The sequence below is a fragment of the Copadichromis virginalis genome, linkage group LG17 (genome assembly GCF_057382275.1).
Source record: "Copadichromis virginalis isolate Kocher_CV1m ecotype Utaka linkage group LG17, C_Virginalis_male_GT1.1, whole genome shotgun sequence".
In the NCBI taxonomy this organism is placed as follows: Eukaryota; Metazoa; Chordata; class Actinopteri; order Cichliformes; family Cichlidae; genus Copadichromis; species Copadichromis virginalis.
In genome coordinates this window covers 8,799,859-8,817,664 of record NC_140634.1, presented here as the reverse complement: position 1 = coordinate 8,817,664, position 17,806 = coordinate 8,799,859, and the positions used below count along the sequence as shown (strand labels likewise).

The 17,806-nt window shown below is 39.6% G+C and overlaps 1 protein-coding gene across 1 annotated transcript in view; it reads right to left on the bottom strand.

The window, feature by feature from the left end:
* The window catches only part of LOC146688950 (contactin-associated protein-like 4), a 130,619-nt gene that overhangs the window by 71,647 nt on the left and 41,166 nt on the right, over positions 1–17,806 (bottom strand). The window contains exons 3-5 of the mRNA XM_085437227.1: positions 8,004–8,197; positions 4,434–4,581; positions 2,963–3,169 (exon numbers count right to left, since the gene is read on the bottom strand). Coding sequence (XP_085293353.1) covers positions 2,963–3,169; positions 4,434–4,581; positions 8,004–8,197 — 549 coding nt within the window. The remainder of the gene's footprint in view (positions 1–2,962; positions 3,170–4,433; positions 4,582–8,003; positions 8,198–17,806) is intronic.

The window sequence follows — 17,806 nt, the reverse complement described above, 5'->3', positions numbered from 1 at the left end:
GGCTGTTATTGACCGTGGCTGCTGGGTCTCTGGGGTCCTCTCAGCCTGGCTGGGGGCTCCTTTGCCTCCCTCCTGCTGTGTGCCCAGCCTGGAGGCTGCGGTCTGTGACCGGCTCCCGGTGCAGACGGCTCCCTGTTATAGTGTTTCCTCACTTGGCTCATGCGAGCCCAGCCCAATTTTTACTCTTTAAGTGTGCGCGTGTGTGTATGTGTGTGTGGGTGGGGGGATATATGTGTATTGAGAGTGTGGGGAGTGAGTTGGAGGGTGGGGTGGGCTGCTTTTAACTATGTAAAGCACTTTGTGCTACATTTTCTCTGTATGAAAAGTGCTTTATAAATAAAGATTGATTGATTGATTGATTGATTGATTGTACGTGTTTTTACGTGTTTTGGAGTTTGTACATGCTTCAGAGTTTGTACGTGATTTGAAGTTTATATGTGCTTTGTCTCTAGGGGCCACCGTAAATATACTTTTATTTATTCACTCCACATAAAATGTAATAAATAAATCATATAATACAAAAATCAACTATTCACATTTCAACTTTTAACCATTTAAATTTTCAGCTGTTTCCTTTTACAAATTTAAAGTGAAAACAACACAAAACACTGCAAACCACAACACAATTAAATATAAATTATAATATGAAAACAAAAAGAACATGCATATTCTCTGTCATATGGGCCCGCATGAATAAACTTTCTGAATCCTTTATCATCTGCAACCGAAAATAGTTGTGGATGATTACTATACCTTTCTAATGTGATGTTGTTGTCCCTGGCTCTCTTTCTCTCTCTCCCTCCCGCTCTGTTCCTGTGCTACTGAGTGTAACTACCGCCCCTCCCCCCTCTGCCCAGCGTAAAGCACAAGGCTCGCGTGCAGAGTGAAGCGGAAAAAAAGTGCGAGAGAGAGAGAGAGAGAAAGAAGAAAAAAAAACCCACGTGACGGCTCGCGATAAGGAGCCGGCTCGCATCGTTCATGTCAAAGAGTCGGCTCTAAGAGCCATTTCGTTCGCGAACGACCCATCACTACTGTTCAGGCAGTGGCTTCTTCTTTGAATGATAAAGCTTTAACCTGTACCTGTGGACAGCACAGTAACCAGTGTTCAGAGACAATGAATTTTGGAAGTCTTCCCAAGCTGTGCAGTGATTTCCATAACAATATCATGCCTGTTTTTAATATGGTGCCCTAGAAGCCCCAAAGATCACATGCATCCAATATTGATTTTGTGTCCTTTCCTTTGCACACAGAGATTTCTCCAGATTTTTTGAATATTTTTATGATGTTATGTACTGTACATGATGACATATTCATAGTCAATTTTATGTTGATGAGCATTATTGTGAAATACACAATTTACAGATTAGTGATCCTCTGCCCATCTTACCTTATGAGAAACTCTGCCTTACTAAGATGCTCTTTTTATGCACAGTCATGTTACTGATCAGTTGCCAGTTATTTTAATTAGTTGCTATGAAATTCAAAATAAGCTAATATTTATTGGAAAACAATTAATATGGTTTTATGTTCTACAGTGAATAAAATATGGCTTTTGAGATTTTCAAATGACTGCATTCTGTTTTCATTTACATTTTACAAAGCATCCCAACTTTTTCAGAGTTAGACATATAGCACTCTTTCTAATTAGCTTGAGACATATGGATAAACAAGCAAGCACTGTAGTGAGCTAAAAGGCATATGTAGAAAGAACCATAATTCCCCTGAGTTTCATCAAAATTGAATCAGAGGTATTTCCCAAAATTGTTTCTGACAAACATGCAAGTGAACCAGCAGATGGGTTGAGAGTGACTTCAAGCTTGTTCCATTTCATTATAGGAACAAAACATGCAAGATATTAAATTTGCTATACACAGAAGGGATTTTGGAAGCTCTGGACCCTGAGTGAGTGCATAATTATGCTGTACAGTTTGCGTGTTTAGCTGACATTTACTCGCAGAACTAAACAATGAAAGAAAAATAAATGAACAGATGAGTGGAGCTGCAGAGTTTGCCAGTGCAGTTGGCTCAAGGAACTTCCAAAATATTGAATTCAATTCAAACATCGGAAGTTTCACTCACTCTCCAGCACAGAGTTTCAGTCATTGTCCTCAGGAAGTCGATCACTGCTGATTTGGTCCTTCCAAAAACATTACCATGTTCAGTTGGTGTGAATATGTTGCTTGCAAACTGTTTGAGGAGTGCAAAATAGTCCCTGATTATATAGTATGACAACATGACAATCAGGCACACTATTAAGATCAAAACACACGTCATCACAGCAGACAAAGTCCCTCTGACAGGTACGGTTTTTCCCAAAAGGGTAAATCTTAACAAGTAATTTGTTAAATCAGTTGGACTGCCCTAAAGCGTACCCTCCTTTATGTCTTTCTGGACACTAATAGGACCCTTACAGGTTAGAGGTCAAATTTATACCATCAGTACATCCAGTGGGAAGCTGAGGGGTCACACTATATACACACACACACATATATATATATGTAAATTACAAACATTCAGCAGTAACAGATGGACAACACAGACTCGGGGAAAATACCTACAGAAGGACTCGTGCTGGGGTTTAAACTAATGTTGTCACAGGAGGCTTCTTAGAGAGCTTGGCAGCTAATGCTAGTGCTAGTCCTTTGGGACCACAGACTTTCTGTATATGTGATGCTACCGCTGCCTGTTCAAATGATGGAAAATGTATGTTTTACATCTCTGCTGGCAGTGCCATTGTCACACCTTTCCAACAATGTGTGTCTCAGCATGACAAGCTACACATGCATAAAAGACCTGATTTAAACAGAGTGAATATATTTATCTTGCACAACCAATTAGGCAATATCACTATAAACTGCAATTTTGCAGAATGATTCAGCATTATTGGGGTTATGTTTATCATGTAAGAAAACACAACAAAGCATTAATTTATGTCTGTAGCTCTTTGAGACCGGTGTCCTACCCTGTAGGTGGTAGAGTAGCAGCTTTCCTTTCTCGAGCACCAACGTGAGGCTGTGATCTCGCTGTCCCTCTGCATGGAGCAGTGTCCCAGAATTCTTCAGGGTTTTAAACTTCAAAGAAATAGTCTCCATCACAGTCCAGCTTGCCCTCACACTCAGTCTGTAGACCAGGCTACTTCTGCTCCCATCAAAGCTTGCCACGCTAGAAGCTACAGAACAAAATTAAGTGGGAGAGGGAAAAGTTTTATTCTTTACATTTCATTCATTTTAAATAACATACTAGCACCAAATACTAACACAACTGTGCAAACTCTGTCTTTGCCACCATTTTTCTAACATCATGAATTTCACAGAATTGTAAGATATTTCTAGACAGATTTGGATCTCTTGGTGAAATTATTTACTCAGCAAGCACATTTAACTCCATTAACATCACTTTTCCATATGATTTAGCCCAGAGTTGACCATTCCTTTTGGTGCTATGTTCAATGCTATGTTCGATTTGTGAAACTTCTTTAGTATATTTTAAAATAAAGAGGCGATTGCGATTGATCAGTAGGCTTCACTAGTTGAATTTAAGCCCTGTTGTCACAGAAGTACAGTTTTACAAACCATAGCTTTATTATAGGTAGGGTACAACACAAAGTAACAGGGCTGACATTTAGTTAAGTCAGTTACAAAGAAGCAAAGCTTGCTGCTGCTGCCTTGAAATGCTTGGATTGCTTGAAGGCATTTTGCATGTACATTTCTATTGTTTCAATTCGTATTGCACTCTGTATTAAAACCATGTGTTCTCTGTACATCTCACACACAACACCCAATAATTCTAGTGCATGGCTTAGTGTTTGAATAGCACTGCTTATTTTTCTAAGAACTAATGGTTTCTAAATTGACTGCAAAAGGTTTGTATGACTCACATCACACACCAGAGCAAAATCAAACCAAAGCCTATGTGTGTGGGAGTATTTTAAATCTATTTTTCTAAAAAACAATGAACAATCTTGTTCTGTATATAATGCTACAGGATTAATATAACTTTCAAGGTGTTCCAGGGACCATTTCTTATTTTTCCGCACCACATTTAAACACCATAATCCAAATTTGATAGAGATAATCTGTGTAGATTTAATCCAACAAATCAAGATTTTAATTAATTGACTAAAGTTTGACTTTACATTCTAAGATACAAAACTAGCTGCTAGCAAAATACTTGTAATACAATAACAAGCCAAAACTGCCATTTGTAATATTTTAAAAGAAGACACTTTTAATGCCACAACACATTTACATTTTTAGCATTCAAAATGAGTTAAAGCCAGTCGGGCATTAAAGACTTCAAGACAGGCAATCAAGACCAACTAACTGTTGATAACATAATTATATGTTACTTAAGGTCAAAATATTCTATGATAAAATAAACATTGGATATATTTATAATTGCTATAACATAACACTTAATTCACAGTTACTTACTATATCGACATCCATATATTTCCAGTCTGAGGCCAATCCTCCCACTGGGGTTCCAGTCCAGTGGGATTAAACGAAGAAAGCGAGCTATGACCGGCTGCTCCAGTTTGTACTGGACTACAGTGTCAGCATTACTGTTACCTGGAAAAGCCTGCAACAATACAGTTACATGTTTGTTACAGTTACCGTTTTCTTCATTCTTACACTCTGTCTCAGTCAGCTGATTGCTGCAACAACAATGTAATAATGTAATAATGATGTAATAGCAATAACAAACACTAAAGGGTGATGCTTCTATCAGGAAAGCAGATAGATATGCTTCTCATCAAGTGTTCATAATGGTGACTAAAAGCTAGATAGGACCATTATACATTGAAAGTTTTACATATTCGAGGGCTGAAAATCTCTTTGTCAGTGGAAAGCCATTGATCCTAAGTAATGATAATGTCTCTCCCTCTCCCTCATCTCTGTCCAGTGATCAATAACTTGGACCTATTCTGTCTCCGTAGCAAGCCTCTCTTTAAAAGACTAATGGCTTCTATTTTTCCCCAATCAGCTGCCTGTGGGAATCCAGCAGGGCTCACACACACAGAGAAACACCTGCAATAATATGTGTAAGAAGAAAATACGAAGAACAAGCTGCATATACGGTATAGAGTAGGTGTCCATGTGTTCCTGTGCATGTCATTTGCTTGTGTCCTATCTGGAGCGCTTGTGTGATGCTACCTGTGTGTTTGTGTGAGAAACTCAGCTGAGGGTGTACCGATGTAACTGTGTGAGAGAAATTGGCTTCTCTGGCACTGCATAATTGTGATCTCAGTGCCGTCTTCAAGGGCTGAGCCGGCTGGCCAGCAGAGCGTTAAGCTCAACAAATGGCTCTGTTTCCTGCTGAGGAGAGCAGCATCTCATTTACTTGCCTGAGCATCTTTTGAAATATGAGTAGCCTCTGACAAGCCTTCAGTCAAGGAGAGAGGAATGGCTAGAGAATGAGTCGAAGAAGAGGATGAGAGGGCATGACAAAGGAATCGCAGAGGAACTGTGCCTGGCGTAGTTGGTACCACCAAGACAATATAAAAATACTGAATTATGCAATTATGCAATAAAGTCTTTCATTAAAAGGAGCTACAAGAAAAGAACGTTTGGAATCAGCAGTATAATAATGTTGGCAGACACGTTATTCAAGTGACATGTCAGTCAACATAGGAATTTCACTGCATAGCTTCCCACAGTGAAGCTAGATTATTCACTATTAAATAGGGTGTTTGCTGAAATATACTTGTTGCCATGCTAATGACTTTTGCTCCTTAGGAAGTTCTGAGGAGAGTTGCCAGCTTTGTTAACCTCATTTACTCCTCTTTACTTTATCAGGGAGGTAAATTATCATAAGTGGGCTTTAAAAAAAACTTCTAAATGACGCACTGACTTTTAAATCTCAACCAAACTCTTGTGCCTGCCACCCTATGGGCCAAAATCAGATATACCTCTTATGGTGGTCTGGTTTTCCGGCAATGTTTGGATCGCATCCCAGAAGCATGTTTGTGGCACAGGAAATCCTGGGGATGCTGAGGGATGCCTTCATAGTGCATAACTCCTTAAAGGTCGAATTTAATGACAAGTATTGTCTTGGTCATGCTTCTGACATGATGTGCTTTCTTTAGGATTTGAGATTGCTGTTTGGTATCTGGGTTGAAGCCAGAGATATACTGTACAGTGGGGGTAACAATTCTTTGATCACTTGCTGAACTTGTAAGTTTGCTTACTTCTAAAGGAATGAACAGTCTCTTTGGTAGTTTCATAATGGAGAGAGACAGAATATCAGTGAAAAAACCTAGAAATAAAACACATTACATGAAAGTTCTAATTTGATTTTTATGTCACCGAAAATGTCATCTCTCTCTGCAGATTTTCTAGCTGACTGAAGTCTGAAGACTGGCTGGGCCACTCCATGAGCTTAATGTGCTTCTCCTTTAGCCACTCCTTTGTTGCAGAATGATGGGGAAGGATAGGTCATGATCATGGATGGAAGACCCGCCCACAACAAGTTAGTGCATACTCAAGTTTGAAGAAAAATGGTGAAATGCAAATGGTCAGATTGGGACTTCAAGAAAACATCCAAAAAAGTAAGAGTGAATGATAAAAGGTTAATTAATGTCATTTTTGTGTTTGTTTTCTATAGGCACAGTCTCCTTTTGAATCACACTTTAAAACATTTGAAACATGTGGCATCATAAAGTAAGACTCCACATGCAACTTGCTTGATGATGGGATCTAATTTTATTCTATTTTTAATCCATGAAGTAGTTAGTGACTCTAACCATCAAATAAATGAAAGTAACCTGAGTAGAGACTTTGTTTCTACCTTTACCTCACAAGTCAGTGAGAAGCTGTGACTGATGCAGCTGTTTTTGCAGTAAAATTCTCACCATCACAGAGACGCTAAGCAAGCCTGACTAATATACGAAGCTTTAAAAGTGCTCTAAAAGCTGATGTGGATTCACTGCCTTTCATGCTGACTGTCAAATCAACATGTTTTTAAGCTACAAGGAGTGTGTTCTTTAGTGATGACTTGAAGGGCTTTGGAGAGTTTGTATCCTTCACTGTGAAAAAGTTGTACCCAGTCAAATGTGAGGGGAAAAAAAGTTTTCTTTGGGTTGCTGCTGTAGTGAAAGCTGCACTTTCTTCCACACAGAAGGGAGGATACGCGTGACATATCAAATGTTGTTCAGTCAGTCGAGGTTTGCATGGCTGCCTGTCATTCTGACATCTGTACTTTGCTCATTGGTGATCAGTCATTCTCCCAGTCTAGTATTCTCTTTTTTATTGAAACAACACTGGAAAAATAAAAAATTAAAGAGAGAAAAAGAAATGGGGAATATATTTAGACGTAAAGCAACCGCAACACTAGGTACTTAAGTCACTGCGTGCTTTTCTCAGCGAGCTTTCTCACCAATTTCTTCTGCACATTTACATTTTAAGAGCCGCCACACTTATCGAAAGCGGCTGAGCTCGAAAGCGCCCATTCAGCGACCTGCTTGCAGACTGGTGATGGACAGCTTTCAGGCATCAAAGCTGGGAGTTTTTCTACGCCAGGCGGTCTTTCTCATAACAGCACCAACCTCCTGTCAGCACAGGCTAAACTGTCTGACAGCAGACCCACACCGTCAACAGACTCCTGCCCAAGTTCCTTTCATTGTTCCATGTATTATTAATAAATAGTGAAAGGCTCCTGGTGTGCACGCCATGTTGCTGCAGGCAGCACCAGTCCCCACAGATAATGTTAAATAATGTCTATGACAGTTAGGTCAACTGTGTGTGATTGTAGAGTGTCACTGCCTGGACAAACTGTATTTTTAGCTGTTAAAATCTGTATTATATAACACATGTGGGGGGTTTCTTTTTGTGTGCACTTTTTGTTAAATATCTATGATCTTGTCACGATCAGTTAAAAAATATGTACTTTTCTACAACAAGATGATGGATTGACATGGACATCCATACTCCCATCAGGTGACTGCACAAATATGTTGCACACCCAACACTACTATGTAATCCTGCCACCGGAAGAAGAGTTACCCCTAAGCTGTCTTCCTGCCGGTGTTGTCTCCAGTTGTGTCCTGTGTCACTGAACATCAACAGATAGGCCGTGAGCCAATCAGAGCTGCCGTAGCGGCCCTGCGTGGCAACAGCAGTGATTTGGGTTCTCCTCCCCAGGTCCACCTCCAACCACTGGTATCGGTCTGAGACCAGAGGAGACCAACCTCCAGCTCCTGCACAGGGGACAAATACAAAGAGTGGATTATAATAATGGGTATACGCGGTTAGTGTAAACTTAGTGTGAGTATTATTCTTGTTGTGGGACCACGACTCTTACACAGTCACACTGCAGGCACTATGGTTATCATAAGGTAAATATTATATTTTAACAAGAAGACCTGGTTTAAGATCAAGATGAAGTTCAGGCAAAAAGCAGTTACGGTCGACAGTGAAAAAAATGCTCTGTGTTTGTGTGTGAAAACATTAGCATAAAAAGTCATTGGTGTAAGGTTTGACCAGTCAGGTGGTGATTAACTAATCTGACCAGCTGACCACTGTTCACATGCATAAGTTAGTATTGTGGATCACATTTGCAAAACGGTATTACTAATACTCCATCCAAGCATGTGTTATTTGACTGTTTGGTTAGCCACGGCTCTGTAAATGGTGTCAAAATCATTTCACTTGTTATTCTGTGTTTGCAGCCTATAACCATCCTAAGCGTTGATTAACTCTGAGCTGTGTGACTTTTGACTGACTTGAGACATTTGTATGAGTGTGAGTAGTAAAAATGAAAAGAATGGAAATAATACCAGTTCAAACAGCCAATTTGGAGAAATCATTAAAGAACAAGAAATCAAAGACAGCAACATAAATTACCAATAATCCGCTAATGCCTGTTGATGCCTTCAGGTATCTAAATTAAGATTTAACACACCATTTTATTCTGTTTTTGTCTTTTAAAGCATTTCTTGGTTTGTACAATACATTTTTTTTAGATATTCTTAAGTCTTCAGATTGATTATAAAATGGTAAATGGGTGTTTTCTAATCTGCATACTTCAACAGCTCAAATATCTGGATCCAAGCATGGCAGCCACTTCAGTATGAAATCTTCAGGTTTTTCATATCACAAAATGTCACGATGGTCAAAGATGCCAAGAAGCCATTGGCTCCCTTTAATCGACTTGAAGGGAAGTTTAAAAACTATTTGCCAAAAATGCAGATCCCTTCAGAGATGACAGAAACATCACAGAGAGCGTTTAAGTTACTGGAAAGGTATATTAGTTAATGTTCCATTTGTAAATATTTTCTTCATAATAAGGAGACCCTGCTTTGAACTTTAAATATTGCAAATCACAGTACAATTATAGTGCATCCCTTTTCTGGATTTGATTGAAGTCCACATAGATGCTCACAGACATAAAACCCTAGAATATGTCAACATTTGCCTGGTTTCATGATGATAACTAATAAATCCTCAAGACATTAAGTGGGATATATCTGGGCCACAAACCCTTTGAAGAAAAATGGATTAGATGATGCAGCACCAGAATGGTATTTATGAATCTCCACAAGTAAGTGTCAAGATTTGTCCTGCCATTTAATGGATCTGTTCTGGTTTTTATGAGCTCACCAAGGTCACAATATGAGAGAAAGTGAATGTGATTCAACTTCACTTAAAATATCTTCTCTGACATGAGACAAATCACTGAGCTGAAACTTTTGTCTGTTCTCCAGTGACATGCAGAGTACTATCATATTTTCCAGGGGTAACGTGCTCCATTTTTGTCTGGGCAACATCTGTTGCAACAGCTGGAGAGGACACTCAGGGATGTAAGGGACTAACACACACTGTGTTCATGCTGTTGTCTAAAATAGGTACTTCCATCAGCACTGTGGTATGTCTGACACTGCTATACCATTTTTTTTAAGAAGATGCAAGTGTGGAGGTAGCAGCACACTGGAAGGACAGAGTCATAATACCTAAATGCACTCATTTAGAAATCCTCATTAGAATGAAGGCTGATAGTCTATAGTTAGATCTGCACATTTTCTTGTTTCAAAGGGAATTCAGATAAAACTAAGGTTATTGAGCTATGTTCTAAAATTTAGAATCAAAAAATCTTGAACAGTCAGGCGCCATCTAATCTTAAAGACCTAATAGTAGCATATAACTCCAACATAGCATTTTACTATTGGACTGCTGGCTTACCTGTGGTTACTAGGATATTTAAAAGGAGTATGGGAGGGAGAGCCTTCATCTTTCCGGAACCTCGTCTATGGAACCAGCTCCGAGTTTGGATTCTACTGTAATTAGGATTAAACTTTCCTATTTTATAATATTTATATTCAGGATTGGATCAGATTAACCTCCTGTCTGCACTACAAACGGCCTAGGTTGCTGGGGGCTTCCCATGATGCACTGAGTGTTTCTTCTTCCTTCACTCTCTTTGTGTTTACACACCACTCTACATTTAATCATTACTTAATTTTAATCTGGCTCTCTTCAATAGAGCATCTTTTGTCACGCTCACTCCAACCTGTTGCAGCAGATGGATGGTTCTCCTGCAGGTGTCTTCCTGTTAAAAGGGAGTTTTTCCTTCCCACTGACAACAAAGTGCTTACTCATAGGGAGTCATTTGATTATTGGGGTTTTCTCTCTATTACTGTAGGGTCTTTATCTTACAATATAAAGCACTTTGAGGTGATTTGGTGCTATATAAACAAAGCTGAATTGAACTGAACAGAAATGACTGTTCAGTTTGAAGCCTTTGAACTCAGCTATTTGTGCAAAAAGTACAGCTATAAAAATACGTTTTTGGATTTCTTCTAGTGTTGACTTTTTTTCTTTTTTTTGCCTGCCAGTGTTGATTTTTTTTTAGCTACAAACAAAAATCACGGTGGATTTTTCAAAACTAAGGACCTTTAATATCCAAGTAAATTAATCAAATAAAAAATATATAATGCAATAAACCTGTTTAAGTAGAGCTAGCAATACACCCTCCAATTAAGTATCACAAAATGTTGGGGTATATTTGACAATGTATCACTGTTTAGTGTTTTTATCAAGCTTCGTTGTTGAAGTGAAATCAAAAGTAAAGTAGGTGAAAGTTGATTTCACTAAATGTTCCACAAAGAATAACGTGGAGTATTCACACACAGATTATAATATCCTTTGGCATCTTAATCAAAGAAGAAAAACTCACTGTCATGCATAGTAAGCAAAAATCTAAATGAATCTGGATTAGAATATTGAATATAAGAGCATATAAGGAGAAACAACATATTTGTTTTGTGGTACTCAATTTTATTGAGCTAGTATGTGTTTTTAATGTTTTGCCTGCTGTAACACAGTAATTTCTCAAAATTTCTGGCATAAACAAAATATATCTTATCTGAAATAAGCTGCTGAATATTTATGCACCAGACTCCATCAGGGATGTTTGAGTCTGAGAGCCTCCATGATTTGTTTTTCTATAAGTACAGTTAGTTGCATCCAATCACCTCTAATCACCTCAAGCTCATGTTTCAAATGAAATGTTTTGGGAAAAGATTAAAATATCTGGATTTGAAAAAAGAATGGTGTAGATCGAAACAGGAAAGATGGCAGGAACACACAGCAGGAGTGTGAACTGTGTCATATAAAATACTGCAGTTAATCAAGTGGGTTTGTATTTGGGAAATTTAGGAACATGTCGCAGAGGATGAGTAGGTTGGAGAAAGGGAGTGAAGAAGTGAACTAGCCCAGAAAGTGAAACAAAGGCAGAAAAGGACTGAAAGGCACAGACACAAAGAGTGGTGCCCTGATGCAGTTGCTAACCTTTGCAGAGACATTGCCATAACTAACACAGCTGCAATCTGATTTTATTTTACTTTGGATGCTGCTGGTATCCCTGACTCAATGGAGTATGTGTGTGTGCATGTGTGCATGTGTGTGTGTGTGTGTGTGTGTGTGTGTGTGTGTGTGTGTGCATGTGTGCGTGTGTGCGTGTGCGCGCGCGCGCGTGTGTGTGTGTGTGTGTGTGTGTGTGTGTGTGCATGTGTGTGTGTGTGCATGTGTGCGTGTGTGTGTGTGTGTGTGTGTGTGTGTGCGTGTGTGCGTGTGTGTGTGTGTGTGTGTGTTTGAGTGGCTGTGTCTGAGTTTGTGAGTCTACATGTGTGTAAGCTTGATAAAAAGTGCTGAGTCAGGGCAAAGCAAATCCATGGTGCCCAAGGAGCAGATGGAGGGATTTCTCCCCTACTGAGGGTGCACACATACACACCACACCCACACACACACACACATACACACCACACCCACACACACACACAATAACGCAGCCACCCTGAAGAGCAGTTGAGATTGTGTTGTCAAAGTGATGTCATGCTGCTATTAGGACAATGTAAATCAATACTACAAACTCTTTCAAACTGCCAAAGTGGACACAGTGTCTTTTTATCACATCTATTATTAATCCTCCTTATATCAGTTTACTGTGTTAACCAGAGGTGTGGACTCGAGTCACATGACTTGGACTCGAGTCAGACTCGAGTCATTAATTTTATGACTTTAGACTTGACTTGAAAAAATGTTCTGAGACTTGTGACTTGACTTGGACTTTTACACCAATGACTTGGGACTTGAATTGGACTTGAACCGGTTTACTTGAAAAGACTTGATATTTCACCCCAAATATAAAATTTAACATGCATATTATATAGAGATTGAAAATGTGACGTCATTCACGGGTAGAACCGCAAAGGATTCTGGGAACTCGTGGCAAGCGGTACTAGCGCACGCAGGCTTTCAATTAAAATCAGTCACACAGCGATAAAAAGAAACACAAAAATGTCAAGAAGCTGTTGTATTATTAACTGCAATAGCCGGTCGCATGACAGCCACGGGAAGCCGACGGGTAAAGAGATCGGTTGTTATCGGATTACGTCGTTGAAGAGAAATTGTTCGAGCCATGTTTCCGAAGTAACAAAGAGGCGACGGATGGCCTGGATTGCAGCCATTCAAAGACCAAATATAACGTCCCAGAACACTCCAGCTCACAGGTTAGTCTGCTCCAAGCATTCCCACAAAGGTCAGTCTGCTGTTGTAGTTAATGCGTCATTTTCATAACATAATTGGTGATATAGGTTACAAGCAAGTCTGGCGCTGAACAGAAATTGCCGCGCTATGCTCCTTTGTTTATTGTGCATAAATAGTGAATTGTCCTGACACAATATTGCGTTTCGCTTCTGTTATTATGGTACACTGACAAAAACATATACTTTTATTCACAGGGTAAAACAGTTGTTTTGTATCACTAATTGCCCAGTACGATTACAGCATACAATATTATTGTCACTGCTACATTTCTGTGATGCTACCAGAAATTATTTCCACTGCTAATTAATTACCGTTGAGCGCAAAGGTTATATTAATAAACGGTTAACGAATGTGTATTTATGACAACGATTTGTGAGACTGGTAAACTTATGATACGTACGATGGTCTTTCGTTCTACACGGTGCATTTCAAGGTCCTGCACCCATCCGTCGGTAAACTGTACCTGGGCTTGTTGCAGTGACCTGAAGTTACTAAACTTCATGAGTGTATGCACTCACTCCAAGAACCGTATAATTATAAATATGCATATAAATATGCTAAGATGAGATAGCTGACTTCATCTAACTAGCAAATGTTTTCCAGGCTACGTTGGTGATACAGTTTTTTTTAATGTGTATGATATTTTTGTCATGCGATTTTAAAGCTGGTCCTACAACCGCATCCAAGAATAACATGCAGCTTATCTCAGAACTGTCGGTGAAAATTATTCTTGGAGCTAGGTTTAATTGAGCTGCATTTTAAAGAGGTGCAATTTCACAATTTGTGTATATTTTCTAAGTTCACTATTTTGTATGTGTTGAGAAAAACACAGATTTTAAAATTACATGGTCTAATATTTACATTTAGCATATAACTGCAACATTATTTTTTCGTTTGTTTTTTTTAAAGACTCGAAAGGACTTGAAATTCAAAGTTTCAGACTTGTGACTTGACTCGGACTTTTACACCAGTGACTTGAGACTCGACTCTGACTTGCCTGACATTACTTGAGACTTGACTTGAGACTTGCAAAACAATGACTTGGTCCCACCTCTGGTGTTAACACAACCCGCCATGAACTTCATTTGAATTGTTCAACATAGCACGCTGCAGAACAGATTGCTAAAGTACAGCAGTGATTGGTAACGTCAGTCAGCATCATAACTGATCATAGAGATTATGGACCTTTAAAAAAACAGCCCACACTTTCAGTTGTAGCTTGAAGGAGAAACAAATCTAACAACTTTAATAATGGCTCAGTTCCATTCTGCCTCCCAGTATAATGTGTCAGTGAGAAAGTATCCACGCTGCCAGCATGTTGAAATCTCTTCATCAAATTGGTTGATTGCTATGAGATGAAGTGAGATGCATGGCAACATGCTAACATTCAACTCAAGGAACAGTAGAGAAGTCAATGTTCAGCTGAGCAACGTTACAGAGAGTAGTTATTTTAATTTGTAGTTAATTTTAAAAAGGCAAACATGTATATTCATCACAACTTAAAAGGGAAATATATTACAAGGGAAATATTTCAAGCCCTTATTGTTTTAGTTTAGGTGATTATAGCTTACATAATATTTCCTAAAATCAGCCAAAAGAGAAAAAAAAAATTCAACAGAGAAATCTGTTCTGCGTTGAAAACCTCTGAAAAGCAACTCGTTTATACCGTTAGTACTTAGTACCGCAAATTCCCACTGCAGTGTGGCGTGGACTGCATTAGTGCGTGGTTCTGCAGAAGTGTTATTGAAGGCCGGGTTGCTTTAAAAACAGCTTTCAGCTTCTCTGTATTTTTAGGGTGGGTTCTTTTTGACAATCACTCATCGATTCTCTGTGGAGTTCAGGTCAGGTGAGCTGTTGGCCAGCACAGTAATAATATGGTCAGCAAACCATTTGGCAGTAGTTTTGGCACTATGGGCAGATGCCAAGTCCTGCTGGAAAAGGAAATCAGCATCTCAGTAAAGCTTGTCAGCAGACGGAAGCATGAATGAAAAGCATGCAATAAAATCTCCTGGTAGAAAGTTGCAGGAAACTCTGTGGTATAACCACAACTAATGCTGCAATCCAGATAGCTTGGAACTTTGATGTCAGAACTCGGGTGTGATGTCATTCCCATTTTGGTTTTCAGCAAGATAGAAGCATCCAGGTATCAATAAAAATAAACTTTTTTTGCACTTAAAAACCACATTCATGGGTAGAGCCATGCAAATGAACACCTTGGCGTCACGTTTAACCCATGTGAGTAATCATTATTTATCAATGTGTGTTTTAGAAGGGGCATACTGTAACCCAAGAAATGATTTTTTCCTAGATTTAATCTGTTTTTGGTGCCTAAAAAGTAAGCAGTGAGTGAAAGCCAAGGCTAAAAGCAAATGTGGGGGAATAAAGCAAAGCTTGAGAAACAAAGCAGCAGTCTCCTGGCTGACAAACTTGTGACTTCACTTGAATTAACCGTGTCTGAGGTCATCTTCTTTTCTCTTGCTGTGCTTCCTGCTTGTTAGGGCAGCAGCTAAAGGCCAGAGCTAATAAGTACCTCAGTAACATGGACACTGACAGCGCAAGAGGAGAGAGCAGACAGGCTGACCTTTACTCATTACAGCTGGAGTGGAGAGGGAAGAAGTGACAAACACAAACAAAGGAAAGGAAGAGACTGACAGAGTGACAGAAGAAGGCAGATCAATTGACATCTATAGGACTGCAGAGGAGGGAGACTTAGGAAGAGAGGAAGAAAGGAAGAAACACCTGGAAGAGAGGGGCGCTGAAGGGGTCTAAATAAAAGAGGGGAGAACTGGGTATAAAGTGTTTGGGGAAAAAAACTAATGACCATGTTTCTCACATATCACCTGTTTGATCAGCAGCATAATTATTTCTGTCAGTTCTAATCCAGCATATCTGTTTGTTTTCTCTGTATAGCCTGTTTTATACAGACTATGGTATGTACCAAGGCTGCATTCCTTCCAGTACTGAAAGGAGGCACCATACACCTATACTGAAGGAAGCTCAAGGTCACGTTTATTTATATAGCACATTACCAACAGTCTATGCTGCACAAAGTGCTTCACAGTGTAAAAGGAAGGAAGAAGGACACCAACAAACAGACATGCAAATAGTCCTATCATAGTTTTCAGACAAGGAAAGACTTCAAATAAAGAAAAGCACCTAAAAAAACAGCAGCAGCTCGATTTGTTCAAAGAATTCAAGGTGAATGAGTTTGAGTTCCACATCCAACAACATCAACAGCATTATCCTTTTTTATGTAATCTTTAAATACCTGTCCCTATTGCCAGTCTTGGCAGCCGGGGGTCAGTCCGCCAGGGCCTCCGCTCCTGGCCGCCACCCGGAACACAATGCACCCGACCCCTATGGCGCCTCCTGCGGGTGGTGGGCCTGCGGGAGGATGGGCCCATGTCTCCTCTTCGGGCTGTGCCCGGCCGGGCCCCATCCGGGAGGGCCTCAGAGTAGAGCAGCTGCTGCTCCACATCGAAAGGAGCCAGCTGAGGTGGTTCGGGCATCTGACAAGGATGCCCCCTGGGCGCCTCCTGGGTGAGGTGTTCCAGGCATGTCCCACCGGGAGGAGGCCCCGGGGCAGACCCAGGACACGCTGGAGAGATTATATCTCTCAGCTGGCCTGGGAACGCCTTGGTATTCCCCGGGATAAGCTGGAGGAGGTGGCTGGGGAGAGGGAGGTCTGGGCCTCTTTGCTTAGGCTGCTGCCCCCGCGACCCGGCCTCGGATAAAGCGGATGAAGATGGATGGATGGATGGATTTAAATACCTGCTAGTATTTTATTTGCAAAAGCAGCTATGTTCCAGGAGAAAATGTAGTGGCTAATGCTAAACAAATACACAGCCTACACCAGCCATCCTAACATTTCAGTCTGGGTCCCATCAACAAAATAAATAAATGGTCTGCCAAGAGTGATAGAACAAACTTTTTAATAAAGAAGTTTCTATTTAAGAACATGAGATAATTATTTTTTGTTATTGCATTTGGGTATTGAAAATTATGTATTTTATTGGTACTGGTGCCAACTATTAAAATGCTCGTATCCTGACATGATTGAAAAGCACTGTAGAGCAGCTGTACTTTGTTGCTACAAGTAATTCCTTTGAGTTTATGGTTTGCCTTGTTTACATTAAAATATTGATTTGAGACATTTAGATTTTACTGTAGAACACTGGCCAAATAAGAAACAAATGTAATTAGCAAATTTCCAATTAAAACATGCACGCACAGCAGAATTATATAAGAACTACAAGTTCAAGCAAGAGTTTTGAATTTTTGTCACAAAGTAAATTAGCTTTTATTTTCATTGCACAATTTAAAAACAAAACAGACACCTTTACATCTGTACCAACAACAGTACCCAGGTGCAATGCTCTTTGAGAATTTAGGAGTAAGTTAATGCCAAACAGTCTGCTTGGAAATTAGATTTGAGGTGAGACTGGGAGACTGTGCAGTTTTGATTTCTTCATGGTTGGTCAATAAAAAACTGGATAAATTGTAGTATTGATTGCACAATGTTTTATTATTAAAATGTATTCATCTGCATCTGGTAGATTTTGAAAAGCCACCTATTTGTCTTAGGAGTGTGATAATCTACTGAGAGTACCTAGTGTTTAGGTAGGATTCAAGTTCTACTCTTCCATAAACAAGCACATCCTTTCATATAAGTTAATATGTGTCATTGCGGTAAATCGGGCATGGTTTTATTTGGGCTAGCATGAAAGCATCAAAGGGGGTGTTATTTTAGAGGCTTCCTCCTG